The sequence below is a fragment of the Carcharhinus amblyrhynchos genome, chromosome 9 (assembly GCF_965287045.1).
Source record: "Carcharhinus amblyrhynchos chromosome 9, sCarAmb.v2.hapA, whole genome shotgun sequence".
Classification (NCBI taxonomy): Eukaryota; Metazoa; Chordata; class Chondrichthyes; order Carcharhiniformes; family Carcharhinidae; genus Carcharhinus; species Carcharhinus amblyrhynchos.
The window spans coordinates 2,255,160-2,277,692 of record NC_137332.1 but is presented as its reverse complement, the minus strand read 5'-3'; the positions used below and the strand labels follow the sequence as shown (position 1 = coordinate 2,277,692).

At 44.4% G+C, this 22,533-nt stretch overlaps 1 protein-coding gene across 1 annotated transcript in view; it reads left to right on the top strand.

Moving 5' to 3' along the window:
* Positions 1–22,533, top strand: part of LOC145348244 (leucine-rich repeat and IQ domain-containing protein 3-like) — a 77,098-nt gene that overhangs the window by 30,601 nt on the left and 23,964 nt on the right. Inside the window, exons 3-6 of the mRNA XM_080196445.1 lie at positions 7,472–7,605; positions 12,069–12,171; positions 13,458–13,541; positions 15,315–15,459. Coding sequence (XP_080052571.1) covers positions 7,472–7,605; positions 12,069–12,171; positions 13,458–13,541; positions 15,315–15,459 — 466 coding nt within the window. The remainder of the gene's footprint in view (positions 1–7,471; positions 7,606–12,068; positions 12,172–13,457; positions 13,542–15,314; positions 15,460–22,533) is intronic.

Here is a 22,533-nt window from a genome sequence, read left to right as displayed (position 1 = left end):
ATGAAGTAGACAGTTGCTGACAAATTAAGTTACGGAATAAGACTGTAAGACCATAAGACATAGGAGCAGAATTAGGCCACTCGGCCCATCCAATTCATAGAACATAGAACATAGAACATTACTCTGCCATTCAATCATGGCTGATTTTTTTTTTCATCCCATTCGTTTTCCCCGTAACCCCGATCCCCTTATCAAGAACCTTTCTATCTTTGTCTTAAGGACACTCAATGACCTGCCTTCCACAGCCTGCTGCGGCAAAGAGTTCCACAGATTCACCACTCTCTGGCTGAAGAAATTCCTCCTCATCTCTGTTTAAAAGGATCGTCCCTTTAGCCTGAGGTTGTGCCCTCTGGTTCTAGTTTTTCCTACTAGTGGAAACATCCTCTCCACGTCCATTCTGTCCAGGCCTCCAATTTCCTGTAAGTTTCAATAAGATCCCCCCTCATCCTTCTAAACTCCAACAAAGACAGACCCAGAGTCCTCAACTGTTACTCATACGACAAGCTCTTCATTCCAGGCATCATTCTTGTGAGCATCCTCTGGACCCTTTCCAAGGTGAGCACATCCTATATGAGGTCCAAAACTGCTCACAATACTCCAAATGGGATCTGACCAGAGCCTTACACAGCCTCAGAAGTACATCCCTACTCTTGTATTCTAGCCCTCTTGACATGAAAGCTAACATTACATTTGCCTTCCTAACTGCCGACTGAACCTGCATGTTAACCTTAAGAGAATCTTGAACGAGGTCTCCCAAGTCCCTTTGTGTTTCTGACTTTCTAAGCATTTTCCCCTTTAGAAAATAGTCTATGCCTCGATTTCCTTCTTCCAAAGTGCATTACCTCACACTTTTCCACATTATAGTCCATCTGATATGCCCACTTCTTTGCCCACTCTCTTAACCTGTCCAAGTCATTCTGCAGCCCCCCTGCTTCCTCAATACTATCTGTCCCTCTACATATCTTTGTATCATCTGCAATCTTTGCAACAGTGTCTTCAGTTCCTTCCTCCAAATCATTACTGTATTTTGTGAAAAGTTGTGGTCCCAGCACTGACCCCTGAGGCACACCACTAGTCACCGGCTGCCATCCTGAGAAGGACCCCTTTATCCCGACTCTCTGCCTTCTGACAGTCAACCAATCCTCTATCCATGCCAGGATTTTACCCTTAACACCATGGGCACTTATTTAACTGTCTCCCAAGTGGCACCTTCTCAAAGGTCTTCTGAAAATCTAAATAAGTCACATATATTTGTTCTCCTTTATCTAACTTCCTATTACCTCCTCAAAGAACTCGAACAGATTTGTCAGACATGACTCCCCTTGACAAAGCTATGCTGACTCTGTCCTACTTTATCATACACTTCCAAGTACTCTGCGATCTTTAATAATGGATTCTAAAATCTTGCCAATGACTGAAGTCAGGCTAACCAGCCTATCACTTCCCATCTGCCATCTCCCTCCCTTCTTATTTAGCGGTGTTACATTAGTTACTTTCCAGTCTTCTGGGACCCTCCCTGTCTCCAGTGATTCCTGAAAGATCACCACCAATGCCTCCACAATTTCCTCAGCTATCACTTCTAGAACCCTAGGGTGTAGTCCATCCAGTCCAGGTGATTTATCCACCTTCAGACCTTTCAGTTTTCCCAGAACCTTCTCCTTAGTGATGGCCACTACCCTCACCTGTGCCCCCTGACTCCCTGGAGCTCTGACATCCCACTGGTGTCTTACACCATGAAGATTGATGCAAAGTAACTATTCAGTTCCTCTGCCATTGCTTTATTTCCTATTATTACTTCTCCAGCCTCATTTTCCAGTGGTCCAGTGGCTGTTTTTGCCTCTCTCTTACCTTTTATATATTGAAAAAAAAAACTCTTCCTATCTTCTGGGGTCATAATGTGCTAAGACATTCGCTGATTACGGTTGGTGTTTTATTTTCTTAAAAGCAAAGCCAGACGAAGCTTGATCCTTTTTCAGCAGCTAATGCAGGGAAACCAAGATGAAGGCCCAGTTTTGTATGTATTTCGCGTAATACGTCACCAGTCCTAAAAACTATCGCAACTCTTGGATTGAGGTGGGAGCCGGGGCATCTTTAATCACCTACACACGGTCCTCCAAAGCATATAGACATAGTTTGTCCACATTGTAACCCAGATAGTACCAAGAAGACACACTTCTCCCTCCTTAAGCGCATGTCAGCAGTTGACAACCATCTAAGGACTTCCTCCAAATTCTGTGAGTGTTCTGCCTTAGTTTTACCTGTAATGAGAATTAATCCACGTAAATGGCCACCTGAGGTTAATCCTGTAATATGTTCTCTGGAAAATTGTGCAGGCTGATGATATTCTGCAGAATTTGCAAAAGAAGCAAATCTGTGAGTTTCCCCAACCACAAACCATGGATGAACAGGGATATCCACTGCTTACTGAAGTCTAAGTCTTAGGAGTTCAAATCAGGCGACCCTGACCTACAGAAGAAAACCAAATACGATCTAAGGAGATCCATTAAAGATGCCAAAAGACAGTACTGGACCAAGCTAGAGCCCAAAGCTAGCCACACAGATCTGTGCCGACTCTGACAAGGTCTGCAAGATGTAACAGGCTACAAGACGAAGGAATGTAAAATCGCCGGCACCAATGCACCCTCCCTGAAGAGCTCAACACATTCTACTTACGTTTTGAGTAAGAGATCTGCGAGAGCATGATCTCCACCCTGGGAGCCCTGATGAACCTGTCACCATTGCAGATGTCAGAGCAGTTTTCCTGAAGGTCAACACCCAGAAAGTGACTGGTCCAGATGGGGTACCCAGACGAGCACGCAGAGCCTGCGCTGATCAAGTGGCGGGGGTATTCGCAGACACCTTCAACCTCTCTTTACAACAATCTGAGGTCCCTATCTGCTTCAGGAAGACGATCATCATCCTGGTACCAAAGAAAAGCCAAGCAATGTGCCTTAATGATTATTGTCCAGTAGCTCTAACATCCATCATTATGAAGTGCTTCAAAAGGCTAGTCATGGCAAGAATCAATTCCAGCCTCCCAAACTGCCTGGATCTGCTACAGTTCACCTACCGGCACAACAGGTCCAGTGCAAATGCATCTCCCTGGCCTTGCACTCAACCCTGGAACATCTAGACAACAAAGACATCTAAGTCAAACTCTCAGCCTTCTTCACCATAATTCCCATGAAACCCATCTCCAAACTCCATTGTCTGGGCCTCGGCTGCTTCCTCTGTGACTGGATCCTGAACTTCTTAACCATAATCAATAAGGAAAGGCAACAACATCTCCTCCACAATCACCCTCAACACCGGTGCCCCACAAGGCTGTGTTCTCAGCCACCTATTATACTCCTTATACATCTACAACTGTGTGACCGAGTTCCCCTCCAACTCTATTTTCAAGTTTGCTGATGACACCACGGTAGTAGGTTGGATCTCAAACAATGACGAGACAGAGTACAGAAACGAGATAGAGAATCTGGTGAACTGGTGTAGCGACAATAATCTCTCCCTTACTGTCAACAAAATGAAGGAGATTGTCATCGGCTTCAGGAAGCATAGAGGAGAACAGGGACGAAGAAGAAATGGTCAAGACCTTCAAGTTTTTAGGTGTCCAGATCACCAACAACATGTCCTGGTCCCCTATGCCGACATTATAGTTAAGAGAGCCCTCCCAATGCCTCTACATTCTCTAAGGAAATTTGGCATGTCAGCCATGACTCTCACCAACTTTTATAGATGCACCATAGAATTTCTCATCCAGCTGCAATTGCAAATAATCATTACTCATATCTAATGTTGAAAAGAAGAATCCTTTTGCATACTTTGAGTATAGACTTTCTATTCTGGGAATTGGGTATTTGTAATTAACAGTTTATTGTTTGTTTGAAGTCCCCACAAAGACAGACTGAATGATCTGGCCTTATAATAGGCATGATGTGGAGATGCCAGCGTTGGACTGGGGTAAACACAGTAAGAAGTCTCACAACACCAGGTTAAAGTCCAATAGGTTTATTTGGTAGTAAACGCCACTAGCTTTTGGAGCACTGCTTCTTCGTCAGGTGAGTGAGGAGTTCTCCACATGAAACCCATCTCCAAACTCCACATTACATAGAACATAGAACATAGAACACTACAGCACAAACAGGCCCTTCGGCCCACAAGTTGCGCCGACCACATCACCTACCAACCTACAGACCTATCTATAACCCTCAATCTCATTAAACCCCATATACTCATCCAGAAGTCTTTTAAAAGACCCCAGCGAGTTCGCCTCCACCACCACTGACGGCAGCCGATTCCATTCACTCACCACCCTCTGAGTGAAAAACTTACCCCTAACATCACTTCTGAACCTCCCTCCCCGCACCTTAAATCTGTGTCCTCTCGTAGCGACCATTTCAAACCGGGGAAATAGCCTCTGAGAGTCCACCCTATCTATTCCTCTCAACATTTTGTAAACTTCTATCAGGTCGCCTCTCAACCTTCGTCTCTCCAGGGAAAAGAGTCCCAGCTCCCTCAACCTAACTTCATAAGGCATGCCTCCCAGTCCAGGCAACATCCTTGTAAATCTCCTCTGCACCCTTTCAATAGCTTCTACATCTTTCCTATAGTGAGGCGACCAGAACTGCGCACAATACTCCAAATGAGGCCTGACAAGGGTCTTATAAAGTTCCAGCATTACCTCCCGACTCCTAAACTCAATCCCTCGATTAATGAAGGCCAGTACACCATACGCCTTCTTGACCACCTCCTCCACCTGCGAGGCCGATTTAAGAGTCCTGTGGACCCGGACCCCAAGATCCTTCTGCTCCTCAACACTACTCAGACTTCTGCCCTTAATAGTGTACTCGTTCATCCCGTTGGTTCTGCCAAAATGGACGACAACACATTTATCCGCGTTGAAGTCCATCTGCCACTTCTCCGCCCAGTCCTGCATCCTATCTATGTCCTGCTGCAACTTTTGCCATCCTTCCAGATCATCCACAACACCACCGACCTTCGTGTCATCAGCGAACTTACTTACCCATCCCTCCACTTCCTCATCCAGGTCATTTATGAAAATGACAAACAACAAGGGTCCCAGAACAGATCCTTGAGGCACTCCGCTGGTGACTGACCTCCATTCAGAAAAAGCCCCATCCACAACCACTCTCTGCCTTCTGCAGGCAAGCCAGTTCTGGATCCACAAGGCCAAAGGCCCTTGGATCCCATGCCCTCTCACCTTCTCAAGAAGTCTTGCATGGGGGACCTTATCAAACGCCTTGCTGAAGTCCATGTACACTACGTCCACGGCACTTCCTTCGTCAATGTGTTCAGTCACATTATCGAAGAACTCAACTAGGCTTGTAAGGCACGACCTGCCCTTGACAAATCCATGCTGACTATTCCTGATCATGTCAAACCTCTCCAAATGTTCGTAAATCTTGTCCCTCAGAAGCCTCTCCATCAGCTTACCAACCACTGAGGTCAGACTCACCGGTCGGTAATTTCCCGGGCTATCTCTGTTCCCTTTCTTAAAAATAGGAACTACATCCGCAATCCTCCAATCCTCTGGAACCTCTCCCGTCTCCATTGACGACGCAAAGATCATCGCCAGGGGCTCTGCAATCTCTTCCCTCGCCTCCCACAGTATCCTGGGGTACATCCCATCTGGTCCCGGCGACTTATCTACCTTGATAGAATTCAAAAGTTCCAACACATCCTCCTCCTTAATATTCACGTACTCAATCCTTTCCATCTGCTGCAAATCCATAACAAAATCTCCCAGATCGGCTTCCACCGTGAATACTGAGGCGAAGTACTCGTTAAGCACCTCCGCCATTTCTTCTGGTTCCACACAAACCTTTCCCCCCTCACCTTTTATCGGTCCTATCCCTTCTCTTCTTATCCTTTTACCTTTCACATATTTATAGAAGGCCTTGGGATTCTCCTTAATCTTACTCGCCAAGGTCTTCTCATGACCCCTTCTGGCTCTCCTAATTTCCCTTTTAAGTTCCCTCCTACAGTCCTTATACTCCTCAAGATCTTTAACATCTCCTAATTCCCTGAACCTCTTGTACACATTGTAATCAACAGTTACAATGTCTTGCTGGGCAGCAATGCTAACCACTGCTTAATGCCAAATGCTGATGGTCCACATGCCACCAGAAGAATGACCCATTGCTTTTCATCTGATACTGCGTCATTAGCCCAAAAAAAAAATGCATTCGTTCTACGTAGTGACCCAGGTCCTCCACAGCAGGGTCAAAAGAGTCCAGTATACCAAACAGAGGCAAGATGCCTGGCGATGGCTTACCTCAATGCGCCATAGCTGCTAGTGAATAAATTCCTTCAGGTCATTCTTTTATTCCTCGTTACCACTGAAATAAATTCGCAGATGCTGATGTCACTTCACCAGATTCCCTTTTATTTACAAACTATTATAGTTCATAGAGTGCTACAGGTCCTGTGTCAGCATCCAGAATGGCAGGAGACCTGACACTCCCAGTAATGTGTGCAGAAAAGACTTCCTGTTTGGACAGGCAGTAAAGAGTTCAAACAAAGTTCAATGTCTCATTGAAGTCATTACATAAACACTTTAATCATGGAAAATGTTTCATCTTCATGGACTGAGGGCATTGCAGAAATATTTGTGTATTTTTTAAGACTGCCCCTTAAAGGGTTAACAGCTCGACTTTGGTTCCTGTGGTTCTTGGAAAAGAGATTTTACAAGAAAAGGTAATGAAGCAGTTTTAACGAATCTGGAGCCCTCTTGACCTTGGTAGAATGTTTACAAATTGGTCACTTGGTGGTTTATGGCTTTCGAATAAGAACAGCCTTGAAAACAGCTAATTGGCTGCATTTGTTTTGGGGAAAGAACAAAAAAAATCAACTGCTCAGGTAAAGGAGACAACAGCTCCTAAAGTTCCAGGTGCATTTGAAAGCAAAAAGTAAGTAGCTGTGAAGTTTCTCTACGTTCTGAAATTGACAAAGTTTTCCTCAAATCAATCTGAAAAGGAAATAAGAGTCATTGATTGTTTTCCTAGACCAGTGCTGTGAAAGTACCTGTATAACCTGGACACCATTGCAAGAACTCCACCATCTGTCCTTCTCGCAGGAACCATAGACTTTTAACCATTTGGCTGAATTCCTCTTTTTATTTTTGGTGTGTGTGTTTGCGTGAGTTAGGGTTAGAAAGAATAACATATTTTCATATTTCTAGCTGTATGTTAATATGCTTTGTCTTTCTACTTGACAAGTCTGGTTTTATAATAAACTAATAATTATATTGTGTATTGAAGAAACTGGGACATTGGTCATTCTGAGATTAATAGGGAAAGCACATAATTGTCTGCAAAGATATCTTGAAAAAAAATTTAAATATATGTTGTGACCTGTGGAGTAATGGAATTAGAGACAGACAGTGCACTCCTCCCATCCTGCCCATAATAAAATTGAATCATCATTGATGCATTTATCTTTGAAGCAGGCCTCAACCTGGCAGTGTGAATTGAGGCGTATAAGGGAACTCATCTCCACCATCAACAACGTCCTTGCTCATTGTTCTCCAGTACTGATCCTTCAACGATGGTTCCGTGGATTCTTGGTCAGAAAGAAGCTAAGGTACTGATCCGCTTGCATGTTTTCTTATCTCTTAAACTCTATTCTAAAAATTGGATTGACAAATGCTTCTCTATGGTTTGATAACACTAATTGTTAAAATAGCTTTTTCTTGTTAAATCCCCACATTGCTGCAGTTTAAGACAAAAATAGAAAATCTATTCCTGATTTTGGTTTGTCAATAGAGTGGCTCTAGAAACCTACTGGTGCAAAAATTGTTTGCAATTCACTGAGGGCAGGTTAATTACTGGTCAGAGTATCCCACTGACAGTAAGAAGTCTCACAACACCAGGTTTAAGTCCAACCAGTTTATTTGATAGTAATCCCACAAGCTTTCAGAAACAGTTTTCCTTCGTCAGGCGTGTGGAAGGTTCTGATCGGAGAAAGGCATATAAAGGCACACACAGTTTACAGATTACTGATTAGAATGCAAGTCTTTGCAGCTAACCTGCTATTCAAGTCTTAAAGATGCAGACAATGTGAGTGGAGATAGCATTAGCATAGGTTAAAGAGATGTGTATTGTCTCCAGACAGGACAGTAAGTGAGATTTTACAAGCCCAGGCAAGTCATGCCCAGGCAAGTCACTGCTATTCAAGTTCAGGTCAGTTGTAAAGACTCGCATTCTAATCAGTAATCTGTAAACTGTCTGTGCTGTTATATGCTCTGTCTGAGGCCAGTACACTCTGTTCACCTGATGAAGAGGCAAACCTCAAAAGCTTGCGAGTTTACTATCAAATAAGTCAGTTGGACTTAAACTGGGTGTTGTCAGACGTCTTACTGTGTTTACCCCAGTCCAACACCGGCATCTCCACATCATGTCCTCCCTTTCTGGAGCCTGGGATAAAGCACATCCCGATGTGCTGCACTCTCCTTGTCCAAGTCTGAGCAAAGAATGGTACAGCACAGAAACGGGTCCTTAGGCCCACCAAGACTGTGCCGATCATGTTGTCCTATCTAGACCTACTGCCTGTATTCCTCTATTCCCCACCTGTTTATATGTCTATTCAGATAAGTCTTCAATGGGTGCAATTCTGGTTGGTGGTTGGTGACTGGTGGAGTGCCGCAGGGATCGGTGCTGGGGCCTCAACTATTTACCATTTATATAGATGATCTGGAGGAGGGGGCTGAGTGTAGGGTGATGAAATTTGCTGATGACACGAAGATGAGTGGAAAAGCAAATTGCATGGAGGATGTGGAAAGTCTGCAGAGAGATCTGGATAGGCTGAGCGAGTGGGCGAGGACCTGGCAGATAGAGTATAATGTTAGCAAGTGTGAGGTTATCCACTTTGGCAGAAATAATAGAAGGGATTATTATTTAAAAGGCGAAAAGCTGCAGCATGCTACAGTGCAGAGGGACCTGGGGGTCCTTGTGCACGAGTCGCAAAAACCCAGTCTGCAGGTGCAGCAGATGATCAAGAAGGCGAATGGAATGTTGGCCTTTATAGCAAGGGGGATAGAATATAAAAGCAGGGAGGTCTTACTACAACTGTACAGGGCACTGGTGAGGCTGCAACGGGAGTACTGTGTGCAGTTTTGGTCGCCGCACTTGTGGAAGGATATATTGGCCTTGGAGGGAGTGCAGAGGAGGTTCACTAGGCTGATACCAGAGATGAGGGGGTTGGACTATGAAGAGAGACTAAATAGACTGGGTCTGTACTTGTTGGAGTTTAGAAGGATGAGGGGGGATCTTATAGAGACGTATAAGATAATGAAGGGGATGGATAGGGTAGAGGTAGAGAGATTCTTCCCGCTTAGAAAGGACAGCAGGACTAGAGGACACAGCCTCAAGATAAGGGGGGGGGCAGTTTAGATCAGAGTTGAGGAGGAACTTCTTCGCTCAAAGGGTGGTGAATCTCTGGAATTCTCTGCCCGTTGAAGTGGTGGAGGCTACCTTGCTAAATATATTTAAGTTATGGGTAGTTAGGTTTTTGATAGACAAGGGAATTAAGTGTTATGGGGAGAAAGCGGGAAAGTGGAACTGATCCACTTCAGATCAGCCATGATCTTATTGAATGGCGGGGCAGGCTCGAAGGGCTAGATGGCCTGCTCCTGCTCCTATTTCTTATGTTCTTATGTTCTTAAATGTCACTAATGTGTCCACCTCACTTGGCAGTTCATTCCAGGCCCCCACCACCCTCTGTGTAAAAAAACTTCTGCACAGCTCTACTGAATATTTCCCACTGTTTGAACATGTGCCCTCTTGTAATTGCCATTTCTGCCCTGAGAAAAAGCTTCCAACTATTTACCTTATCTATGCCCCTCATAATTCTGTCAGGTTACCCCTCAGCCTCCATCTTTCCAGGGAGAACAATCCCAGTATATTTGATCTCTCCTGTCCCCCAGTCCCACTTTATTCAATCTCTCTTTCTCCAAAGATGTGCGGGTTAGGTTGATTGGTCACGCTAAATTAACACGAGTGTCGGGGGATTAGCAGGATAATTATGAGGGTTACAGGAATAGGTGGGATTGTGGTTGGTGCAGACTTGATGGGCTGAATGGCTTCCTTCTGCACTGTAGGAATTCTATGATAGTGAATACCCTCCATACTAGGCAACGTATGGCTTCCTCCAAAGCCTCCATGTCCTTCTGGTTGCATGACGACCAGAATTGGATACAGTATTCCAAATGTAGCCTAACTAATGTTTTATACAACTGTAACATAATCTGCTAACTTTTATATTTGATGCCCCAACAGATGTTCATCACCTTTTTCACCTGTGCTGCCACTTTTAAGGATCTGTGGACCTGTACTCCGAGATCTCTCTGTGTGTCTATGCTCTTGATGGTTCTGCCATTTATTTTACAGCTCTCACCTGAATTTTATCGACCAAAATGCACCACCTCGCTTTTGTCCAGATTAAATTCCATTTGCCGTTTCTCCACCCAGCCAATCAATATCCTGCTGTAGTGTTGTGCAGATGAGTTTTTAAAGATGTAAAGAATATAAAATACTAGAGGGAAAACAACAGTGTGTGGTCCTTTTATGTCAGTCCCTTTAAAAGCTGATTTTGTTCAATGCTGAGATGTTTAAAATGCAGAGTACACACAGACTCTAAGTTGCAACATCTGTTTCAAGGACCAGACAGCACAGTGTTGCCTTGGGAACAGACTGCAGCTTATTGCATTTTGTTAGCCTATGAGTTTAAAGAAGATACTCAGCCAAAGGGAACCTATCAGATATGAACTTGCTATTGTTGTCAGCATTAAACCAATCCTTGATGGAGATAATGCATAGATCATCAGTAATACAAAAGAGGAACTTGATTGCCTTCAGTTCAGTTCCATCAGGGTTGAGCCAGGAGTTCAGCCAGAAGCAGGGCCCGATCACCTGAGGCAGTTAAAGGCAGTTAAGGATAGTTAGATAAACTAGATCGGTTGATTCTTCACCCTGCAAGCTTCAGACAGGTCTCAAGATAAATCACCTCTAACCAACAAAAAATACCAAATCAGACAGTGCTTACATGCAGTGGACAACTATCAAAGAAGTCCGAAACTTCCCAACGCTCTCAGATCTGGTTATATATTTTCTTTGAGAGTGACTAAAATTCTGTTATTACTGTTTTGGTAATGAATGTTCCTTGTGTTTATTTGAGCAGCGTTTCAGTTGAACTTTCTTTCAATTAAAATGCTACTGGTTTAGTTAAAGTTCCTGTTTGGTTAAAAATCAAATCACTTATTATTCTCTTAAAGCGTGTGTCAGGTCTTTATGTTAATGAACTTTTAAATGTTAAGGTAGAACGGTTAACACCTTCCCAAACACTTTTACCAGATGGCTAAGCGAGGTAAGGGGGATTAACCTCGGCGTTGTAACAATATTCTCTGATAACCTTCATCTCTATTTGCAGCTCCAGCAATCTTAGTATCATCCGTAAACTTGCTAGTCCTGGAGGATGTTGTGGCTGAAGCATCATGCTGCTTTTTCCTTATGACTTGCAGACACCTCTAACGGTCTCCTGGAAATAAATGGGCTCAAGGGAGTGAGATAGGTGTGCTTGGCCAGTGGTTAAATGTGGCATCAGGATCTTTGACACCCCCCTTCCATCCCCCCATGCCCTCCACCCCCGTTAATGGCAGGGCAGATAATCAGATCCTGAGCCACTAAGTGATTCGAAGAGATACTCAGCTGTGCAAAATTTATGAGCTTTGAAGATTGGAATTGGCCACTATTCCCACCATTCCAAGCAACGGGATACACACCACGAAACCAAACACCACCACACTTAGTTTTAAAAATGGAAAATTCCACCCTGTGAGTTTGTGAGTCAAGGAAGGAGGATGAGAAAAATCTTTCAGTGGCTAAGTCTGAGAAGCAGCAGCTCTCAGTCTAATTCCATCATCACCAGTAACATTTAATGAAGCTTTTATCATAGAGTGCTTCCTTTGCCTGATTAAAAACTAGACATTGTAACAACCAGTATTGAAACACTAACATGGCACTATTTTCTAACTTATTTCACTGAACCAGATCTCTATTAGCTCCATGTAAACAACAAGGTTATCCAGAAAGAAGGGTGTCCTCGGAGTTGTGCAGTCGGGGAATCCACTCACTGGAGGATGGCAGTATGTGGGTGAGTCAGCACTATGCTGGGAATATACATCAGGGATTATTAGAAATTAATGTGTATGTTTAGAATCCTCCTGCCCCCCCACCCCACCCCATCCCGCTTCCCCACCCCAACAAAATAACATTAGATTGGAATTTTCAAGAACCCTCACAGCACTTTTTCCCACAGAGGAGGAGGCTTGCTATTCGCCATGGATCTTTCAGTTTGCTATGATAGTGGAGTCGGACACTTTAGGAACTTTCAAGCGGTTATTGGATAGGCACATGGAGCACGCCAGAATGATAGGGAGTGGGATAACTTGATCTTGGGTTTGGACATAGCTCTCCACAACATCGAGGGCTGAAGGGCCTGTACTGTGCTGTACTGTTCTATGTTCTATGAAATCAATAATGTTTTGCTTGGCTCACGTGTGTGGCAGCTAGGGAACCAGGGTCAACTTCAGGGGGAGTGGAAAATCCCACCAGTGCGAAGGTTCAGAAAGTCCCACCCTAGGTCTCTGTATCATCACTAGTGTTACAGGGCACCTTTAAAGTTTATTTATTAGTGTCACAAGTAGCCTTACATTAACACTGCAATGAAGTTGTTGTGAAAATTCCCCAGTTGCCACACTCCGATGCCTGTTTGAGTACACTGAGGGAGAATTTAGCATGGCCAGTGCACCAAATTAGCACGTCTTTTGGACTGTGGGAGGAAACAGGAGTGCCTGGAGGAAACCCATGCAGACATGGGGAGAACGTGTAGACTCTATGCAGATAGTGACCCAAGCCAGGAATCAAACCTGGGTTCCTGGCGCTGAGGCAACAGTGCTAACCACTGTGTCACTGTGCTGCCCAAGAACTTTGGGGGTATTATTTATCAGAACTCTGGGTGGTGTAGTATGTCAGGGCACTGGGTGGGACTGTATATCCAGGCACCACGTGAGACTGTGTATCAGGGTACTGGGTGAGACTGTGTATCAGGACACTGGGTTGGAGACAATTTTATTGCAGCTGCAATCCCTTGGCTTTAATTTTGTTATTGGAATGTGTGTCTCTGCCTTGAAAGTCTGCAGAGCTGAGATTGGCAACAACCCGGGTCTTTTCATCAGCGACAGGTTTTATTCAGAGAGTTGCTGCTGATTTAAAGTTTGAATTCATTTCCAGTTGCTGTAGATATAAACTTGAGATTGAGAAATTGCAAAATCAAGTCCAGTTTTTCAATATGCTTGAAATGATGTGTTATGAATGTTTGTTAAATTGTAGTTTTTAGTCTGTACATGTGGTAATGACATTGTTTCATTGATTATCTAGGTAGCCGGCAGCAAACAGGATGATTGGTGCAACGTTGTCCAATTTGAGATTGATAAAAATAAACTGAATCTTCAGTTGTTGCAGGTACATAGAGTCATAGAGGTTTACAGCATGGGAAACAGGCCTTTTGGCCCAACTTGTTCATGCTGCCCTTTTTTTAAAAATCACCTAAGCTGATCCCAATTGCCCATATTTGGTCCATATCCCTCTATACCCATCTTACCCTTGTGACTGTCTAAATGCTTTCTAACATACAAAATTATACCTGTCTCTACTACTACTTCCGGCAGTTTGTTCCAGACGCTCACTTCCCTCAGTGTGAAAAAATTACGCTTTTGGCTCCTTTTGTAACTTGCCCCTTTCACCTTAAACCTATGTCCTCCTGCCTTTGGGAAAAGATGTTGACTATCTAGCTGATCTATCTCCCTCATTATTTTGTAGACCTTGATAAGATCACCACTTAGCCTCCTATGCTCCAGAGGAAAAATGTCCCCGTCTATTCAGCCTCCCCTTATAACTCAAATCATCAAGTCCCGGTAGCATCCTAATAAATCTTTTCTGCACTCTTTTCAGATTAATAATATCCTTTTTATAATAGAGTGACCAGAACTGTGCACAGAATTCCAAGAGTGGCCTGAGCAATGTCTTGTACAACATTGACAAGCCGTCTCATCTGCTTCATCTGTTTATCTCTCTGTGCTGGTTGATACAAGGGTCAAGGTTTTGAATTTTGTTGCATTGTCAGGTCAAATAGGAGCCATATCCCCACACTGTGTGGGAAACAGACACAGTGCTGTGATTTTTCCTCAATTGGTCAGTTACTGTCCAGAGCATAAGCTTTCAAAGTTGGAAGGCCCATAGCCTAATTCAGAAGTAGATGAAGCCAATAGTTCAGGTAAGGGAGAGAGATGAAGGTGCACTCTCTGCAACTTTTAAAAGTTTTCAATTGAAAAGAATGTCTCTGCAACTGGGCTGCCATTATGACGGGGGTATGTCACCCAACATGCTGCCTCAGCTGTGACCAAGTGGGAGGGGAGGATCTGCCTGGAACACTGGCCCCTTGGTCTACTACCAGAAGGCTGCCTCCACTCTAAACAGCTAGCCTAGTCCCTGATGCTTGAGGAGGCATCCAGAAATATTAGAAAATTCCAGGCTGGTAGCACTCCTGTAACCTCAGTCCCCTTCCAGGAAAATGGCCTATGCTTGCAAACTGACACACCTGCCAGCAGTGCAAATTTCTCCACTTGTTTGCCTTCATACTCACCACCATAACAGGGAATAATTCAGCTGAGGGTGTCTGTTCATTTAGATTCAGCAGAGAAATCAGATTATTAACTGCAGTGCAAGTAACAATCCTTATTTTTAAGGAGAAATTGAAGACTGGACTCAATATCTCCATGGAAACAAACTATCTCAGATTTCGCAACTTTATATTTACTGATTCAAATAAATAATTGAAGTAAAAATGTTCTATAGTTCAATTTCTTAACATAATTCTACTTTCTCATCAGGTTAACAAATATTGCTGAGTTATCTGGTGATGGTGTTACAGGCTGCCCCAATGGGGTCCTGTGTGAAATGCTCCATGTGATGTGAAGTTGACCTAAGTCTGTCCCTGGAAAGAGTATTAGCTGTAGGAACAATGTCAGGACATTCATTTTTCGTGTGTGTGTGTGTGTGTAAGTCAGAACTGGACCTGTTGAAGAGTTACTGCATTTTTCTCTTCCAATTTCAGGTTGCCATCATTTGTATTTTCCTTTTGATCTCTTTATTAGGCTGTTTATGTAATTTGACAAGCTATTCACAGCAGAGAATTACATATTTCAACAGCTTATCTTCATTTTATTCTGTGTTTAGGATCGGTGCGAAGCCAATGAAATAACCTCTGGCATTTACCCACGCATTTCACTGTGGGAAAGGGGGAAATCTCCAAACTTTAGGCCAAAGAAAAATGTTTTCAGGCACAGAGTGTTCAGAGAGCCAAACTTTGAGCCACATCCAGGTAAGCTTGACCTAGCTGTGAATATTTTAAAATGACGGACGCGAAAGGAGCGATGACTTTTTGCGCCCCCCCCCCCCCCGCCCTCCCTGCCCTCCCCGCGAAAGTGGGAATGGCGGTCAGGGAGGGGAGTGCCAGAAAATACTGATGCCGAGTGGCGTGTCAATTTCACAGCTCTGGCCTCAGTATTGGCATTAATCACCTGGATTGGAGGCAGAGGGAGCACAATGGAAATCTCGCTCTCTGCTATTATTCTGACAGCAGTTTACATCCTACCCCACGTGGACATGAAGACCGCTCTGGATGAAATATACACTACCACAAATAACCCTGTTCATCATGGCTGGGGATTTCAATCAGGGCAAGCTCAAGAATGTACTACCAAGTTACCACCAACACATCTTCTGCTCCACCAGAGGTTCAAAGATTCTCGACCATTGCTACACAAATATCAAACGTACCTACTGTTCTATCGCCCACCCACACTTTGGTAAATCAAACCACAAGGCTGTGCTCCTGCTCCCCACTTACAAGCAAAAACTGAAGCAGGAGCATCCATCAAAGCAAGTTGTGCAATGTTGGTCTGAGGAATCGGATAATCTCCTATGGGGCTGCTTAGAGTCAGTGGACCTGTCAATACTTAAAACCTCTGTGACCAGCCTGAATGAGTATGCCACGTCAGTAACTGACTTCATTAGTAACTGTATAGAAGACTGTGTGCTAAAGAAGCAAATCTGCGTGTTTCCCAGCCGGAAACCATGGATGAACAGGGATATCCGCTGCCTGCTGAAGTCGAGGTCTGAGGCGTTCAATTCAGGCAACCCTAACCTATTACAAGAAAACCAGATATGATCTACGGAGATCCATCAAAGATGCCAAAAGACAGTACAGGACCAAGCCAGAGTCCCAGGCTAGCCACATGGAGTTCCTCCAACTATGGCAAGGTTTGCAAGACTTAACAGATGACAAGATGAAGGCGGGTAAAATCACCAGCTCCAATGCACCTCTCTCTGATGAAATGCATTCTATGCCTGTTTTGAGCAAAAGGTCAGTGAGAGCATGCCCTCCATCCCAGAAGCCTTAGATGAACCTGTATCTGAGTCACCATTGTCAACAACAGAGCAGCCTTCTCAAAAATCAACCACGGAACTGGCCTAGGTGGGGTACCCAGATGAGCATTCAGGTCCTCTGTGGATCAGCCGGCAGGGGTTTTTGCAGACATCTTTAACCTCTGTTTATACCAACCTGAGTTGCCGACCTGCTTCAAGAAGATGACCATCATCCTGGTACCAAAGAAAAGTGAGGCAGTGTGCCTCGTGACTATCAGCCGGTGACTCTGACATCCATCATTAGGAAAGGCTTCAAAAGGTTAGTCATGGCACAAATCAATTCCTGACTACCAGATTGCCTGGGTCCACAATAGTTCACCTACCACCGCAACAGATCTTCCTGGCCCTACACTCAACTCTGGAACACCTAAATAACAAAGACACCTATGCCTGTCTCCTATTCATAGATTACAGCTCAGCCTTTAACACCAGTATTCTTACAACACTCATCTCCAAACTTCATGATCTGGGGCTCAGCTCCTCCCTCTGCGGCTGGATCCTAACTTCTCAACTCACAGACTGCAATCAGTAAGGATAGGCAACAACACTTCCTCTATGATCATCCTGAACACCCGTGCCCCTACGTCCTCAGCCCCCTACTATACTTTGTGTTACACCTTTGACTGTGCCAAATTCCCCTCCAACTCAATTTTCAAGTTTGCCGATGACACCACCTTTGTGGGTCAGATCTCAAACAGTGACGAGATACAAGAAAGATAGAGAATCTGGTGAACTGGTATGACAACAGAAATCTCTCCCTCAATATCAGCAAAACAAAGGAGATCATCATCGACTTCAGGAAGTGTAGGGGAGGACATGCTCCTGTCTACATCAACAGGGATGAAGTAGAAATGGTTGAGAGCTTTAAGTTTTTAGGTGTCCAAATCACAAACAACCTATCCTGGTCCCTTCACGTGGAAGCTATAATTAAGAAAGCCTACCAATGCCTCTACTTTCTCAGGAGATTAAGGAAATTCAGTGTGTCCGCTATAACTCTGACCAACTTCTACAGATGCACCATAGAAAGCATTCTTTGTATTACAGCTTGGTATAGCTTCTGCTTTGTTCAAGACTGCAAGAAACTACAAAGGGTCATGAATGAAGCCCAGTCCATCACTCAAACCAACCTTCCATCCTTTGACACCATCTACACTGCCAGCTACCTCAGAAAAGCAACCAGCGTAATCAAGGACCTCACGCACCTTGGACACACTCTCTTCCACCTTCTTCCTTTGGGAAAAAGATACAAAAGTTTGAGGATGCTTACCAACTGACTCAAGAACAGCTTCTTCCCTGCTGCCATCAGATTTTTGAATGGACCTATCTTGCACTAAGTTGATCTTTCTCTATATCCTAGCTATGAGTGTAACAATACATTCTGCGTTCTCTCCTTTCCTTCTCCATGTACGATATTCTTTGTCTGTATAGCATGCGAGAAACAATGCTTTTCACTATATACCAATACATGTGACAACAATAAAATAAATCAGATCAAAAAGGATGAATTAGAAGTCCTGCCAAATATACTTGAAAGCCAAGAGGTTAATAGGAGGGAGGAACTTAAAACAATTACCATCACCAGTAAAAGACTGCTGGGGCAATTATTAGTCCTAAAGGCTAACAAATTCTCAGGACCAGCTGGCCTACATCTTAGCATCTAAGAAGTATAATACATGCATTGATTAAGATTATGATCAATAATAAATGCCAGAAGGCATTTGATAAGGTGTCACATCAAAGACTACTCACAAGGTAAGAGCACATGGTGTAGAGCTTAACATATTATAGGGTCATAGAAGTTTACAGCATAGAAACAGGCCCTTTGGCTCAACTTGTCCATACTGCCCTTTTTTCTCAAACCCCTAAACTCGTCTCAATTGCCTGCAATTGGCCCATATTCCTCTACACCCATGTCACTGTCTAAATACATTTTAAAAAACAAAACTGTACCCGCCTCTTCAACTACCCCTGGCAGCTTGTTCCAGACACTCATCATCCTCTGTTAAAAAATTGTCCATCTGGACACTTCTCAACTTGAACCTATGCCCTCTAGTTTTAGACTCCCTACCTTTGGGAAAAGATATTGACTATCTAGCTGGTCTATGCCCCTCATTATTTTATAGACCTCAATAAGATTTTAATCCTGAAGGAATTAAGGAATTTAATCCTGACAAATGCGAGGTGATGCATTTTGGAAGGAATAATGCAGAGAGGAGCTATGTGATAAAAGGTAGACAGATTAGGAGTATAGACATACAGAGGTACCTGGGAGTGCAGGTTCACAAATCCATGAAGGTTGCGTCACAAGTGGAGAAGGTTGTTAGGAAGGCTTATGGAATGTTAGCCTTTATAGGAAGGGGTATAGAGTATAAAAGCTGCCGTCTAATGCTTCAGTTGTATAGAACGTTGGTTAGACCGCATTTGGAGTACTGCGTCCAGTTCTGGTCACCTTACTACCGGAAGGACGTGGAGTCTCTGGAAAGGGTGCAGAGGAGGGTTACCAGGATGTTGCCTGGCATGGAGGGGCTGGGTTACAAGGAAAGGTTGGAGAAACTGGGACTATTCTCCTTGGAAAGACGGAGATTGAGGGGGGACATGATAGAGGTATATAAGATACTGAAGGGAATAGATAGAGTTAATAGTGAGAGACTGCTCCCTAGACTGGGTACAAACACGAGAGGTCATGATTTAAGGGTGAGGGGGGAGACGTATAATTTGGAAGTGAGAGGAAGGTTCTTTACACAGAGAGTTGTGGGGGTATGGAATGCGCTACCGAGTAGGGTGGTGGAGGCAGGAACTTTGGACTCGTTTAAGGTTCAGTTAGATAGACACATGAGTGAAACGAGGATGGAGGGTTATGGTAGGGGCTATTAAATAAGGTTATAACCTCGGGAGACACCAGAAAAGCAGGCTTGTAAGATTAACGTTTTTGTCTTTTTATTCCGCAGGTGGAGGTCCACCTCGTGTCAAACGAGGGGCATGCACACGGTGGGTCGTGCATGGGCTGCTCTTGGAAGTTCCGGGAGTGGCCTAGTACTTCGTGTCGGTGTGTGTGCTTGATCCTGGACCGGTAGACGGGCGCCGCAACAGCTCGGTGACTAGCACTGCTAGCTGTGCAGATACATGGATTTGAGCCTGTGTCTGTGGGAGTTTGCGCATTCTCCCTGTGGTTGCGTGGGTTTCCTCCGGGCGCTCCGGTTTCCTCCCACACCCCAAAGATGTGCTCTTAGGCTGATTGGTTTTACCAAATTGACACTATTCTCCCCTGAATCTGGCTAAGTTAGGGGTTCCATTCGTAGACATGCAGGGTAGAATAGGTGTAGGGTGATGCGGCGGCGCAGGCTCGTTGGGCCGAAGGGCCTGTTTCCCGTGCTGGGTTGTTCTTTGTTTGTTCTTTGTTTTTTGTTTAAGATCACCCCTCAGCCTTCTACAGTCCAGAGAAAAGTCCCAATCTATCCAGCCTCTTCTCATAACTCAAACCATCAAGTCCCAGTAGGGTATCCTAGTAAATCTTTTTTACATTCTTTCTCATGAGGTAATTCATTTTGGAAGGACTAATACAGGTAGGAAATATGCAGTAAATGGCAGAACTCTTAAGAGTATTGATAGGCAAAGGGATCTAGGTGTACAGGTACACAGGTCACTGAAATTGGCAATGCAGGTGGAGAAGGTAGTCAAGAAGGCATACGGCATGCTTGCCTTCATTGGCTGGGGCATTGAGTTTGAAAATTGACAAGTCATGTTGCAGCTTTATAGAACCTTAGTTAGCCCGCAATTGGAATATAGTGTTCAATTCTGGTCACCACACTGCCAGAAGGATGTGGAGGCTTTGGAGACAGTACAGAAAAGATTTACCAGGATGTTGCCTGGTATGAAGGGCATTAGCTATGAGGAAAGGTTGGAGAAACTTGATTTGTTTTCACTGGAACGAACGGAGGTAGAGGGGCGACCTTATAAAAGTCTACAAGATTATGAAAGGCACAGACAGAGTGAATAGTCAGAAGCTTTTTCCCAGGGTGTAAGGGTCAATTACTAGGGGGGCACAGGTGTAAGATGTGAAGGGCAAGGTTTAAAGGAGATGTACGAGGCAGATTTTTTACATAGAGTAGTGGGTGCCTGGAACTCATTGCCAGGGAGGTAGTGGAAGTGGATAATGACTTTTAAGGGGCATCTTGACAAATATATGAATAGGATGGGAATAGAGGGAAATGGTCCCCGGAAGGGTCAGGGATTTTAGTTAAGTCAGGCAGCTTGGCCAGTGCAGGCTTGGAGGGCTGAAGGGCCTGTTCCTGTGCTTTAATTTTCTTTGTTCTTAGTTTAATAATAGTCTTTCTATAATAGGCTGGACACAACTGTACATATTAGAACATAGAACACTACAGCACAAACAGGCCCTTCGGCCCACGAGTTGCGCCGATCACATCAACACCTACCAATCTATAGACCTATCTATAACCCCCAATCCCATTAAACCCCATATACTCATCCAGAAGTCTTTTAAAAGACCCCAGCGAGTTCGCCTCCACCACCACTGACGGCAGCCGATTCCATTCACTCACTACCCTCTGAGTGAAAAACTTACCCCTAACATCACTTCTGTACTTTCCCCCCCGCACCTTAAATCTGTGTCCTCTCGTAGCGACCATTTCAACCCGGGAAATAGCCTCTGAGAATCCACCCTATCTATTCCTCTCAACATTTTATAAACTTCTATCAGGTCGCCTCTCAACCTTCGTCTCTCCAGGGAAAAGAGTCCCAGCTCCCTCAACCTAACTTCATAAGGCATGCCTCCCAGTCCAGGCAACATCCTTGTAAATGTCCTCTGTACCCTTTCAATAGCTTCTACGTCTTTCCTATAGTGAGGCGACCAGAACTGCGCACAGTACTCCAAATGAGGCCTGACAAGGGTCTTATAAAGTTGCAGCATTACCTCCCGACTCCTAAACTCAATCCCTCGATTAATGAAGGCCAGTACACCATACGCCTTCTTGACCACCTCCTCCACCTGCGAGGCCGATTTAAGAGTCCTGTGTACCCGGACCCCAAGATCCTTCTGCTCTTCAACACTACTAAGACTCCTGCCCTTGATAGTGTACTCGTTCATCCCGTTGGTTCTGCCTAAATGGACGACTACACATTTATCCGCGTTGAAGTCCATCTGCCACTTCTCCGCCCAGTCCTGCATCCTATTTATGTCCTGCTGCAACTTTTGACATCCTTCCAGACCATCCACAACACCACCGACCTTCGTGTCATCAGCAAACTTACTTACCTATCCCTCCACTTCCTCATCCAGGTCATTTATGAAAATTACAAACAGCAAGTATTATTGCAAGTGTGGCATTACGAATGCCCTGTACAACTTCAACATGCCCCAACTTGTGTATTTAGTGTTCTGACCGATGAAACCAAGCATGCTGAATGTCTTCTTCGCCACTCTGTCCACCTGTGACTCCACTTTCAAGGGGCTATGAACATGTAGCCCTCGATCTCTTTGTTCTGTAACTCTCCCCAGTGCCCTATCATTAACTGAGTAAGTCCTGTCCTGGTTTAATCTACGAAAATGCATCATCTCGCATTGATCTAACAAAGATTGATACTCCACCTGCCATTCGTCAGCCCACTGGCCCAATTGATCAAGATCCCGTTGCAATCCGAGATAACTTTCTTCAGTGCCCCCAATGCCACCAAGCTTGGTGTCAACGGCAAACTTACAAACCATGCCTCCTATTTTCTCATCCAAATCATTAATATAAGTGACAAATAACAGTGGACCCAGCACTGATCCCTGAGGCACACCGCTGGTCAAAGGCTCCAGTTTGAACAACAACCCTCTACAACTACCCTCTGGCTTCTGTCATTAAGAAGTATCACAACACCAGGTTAAAGTCCAACAGGTTTATTTGGTAGCAAAAGCTACTAGCTTTCGGAGCACTGTCCCTTTGTCAGGTGAGTGGGAGTTTTATTC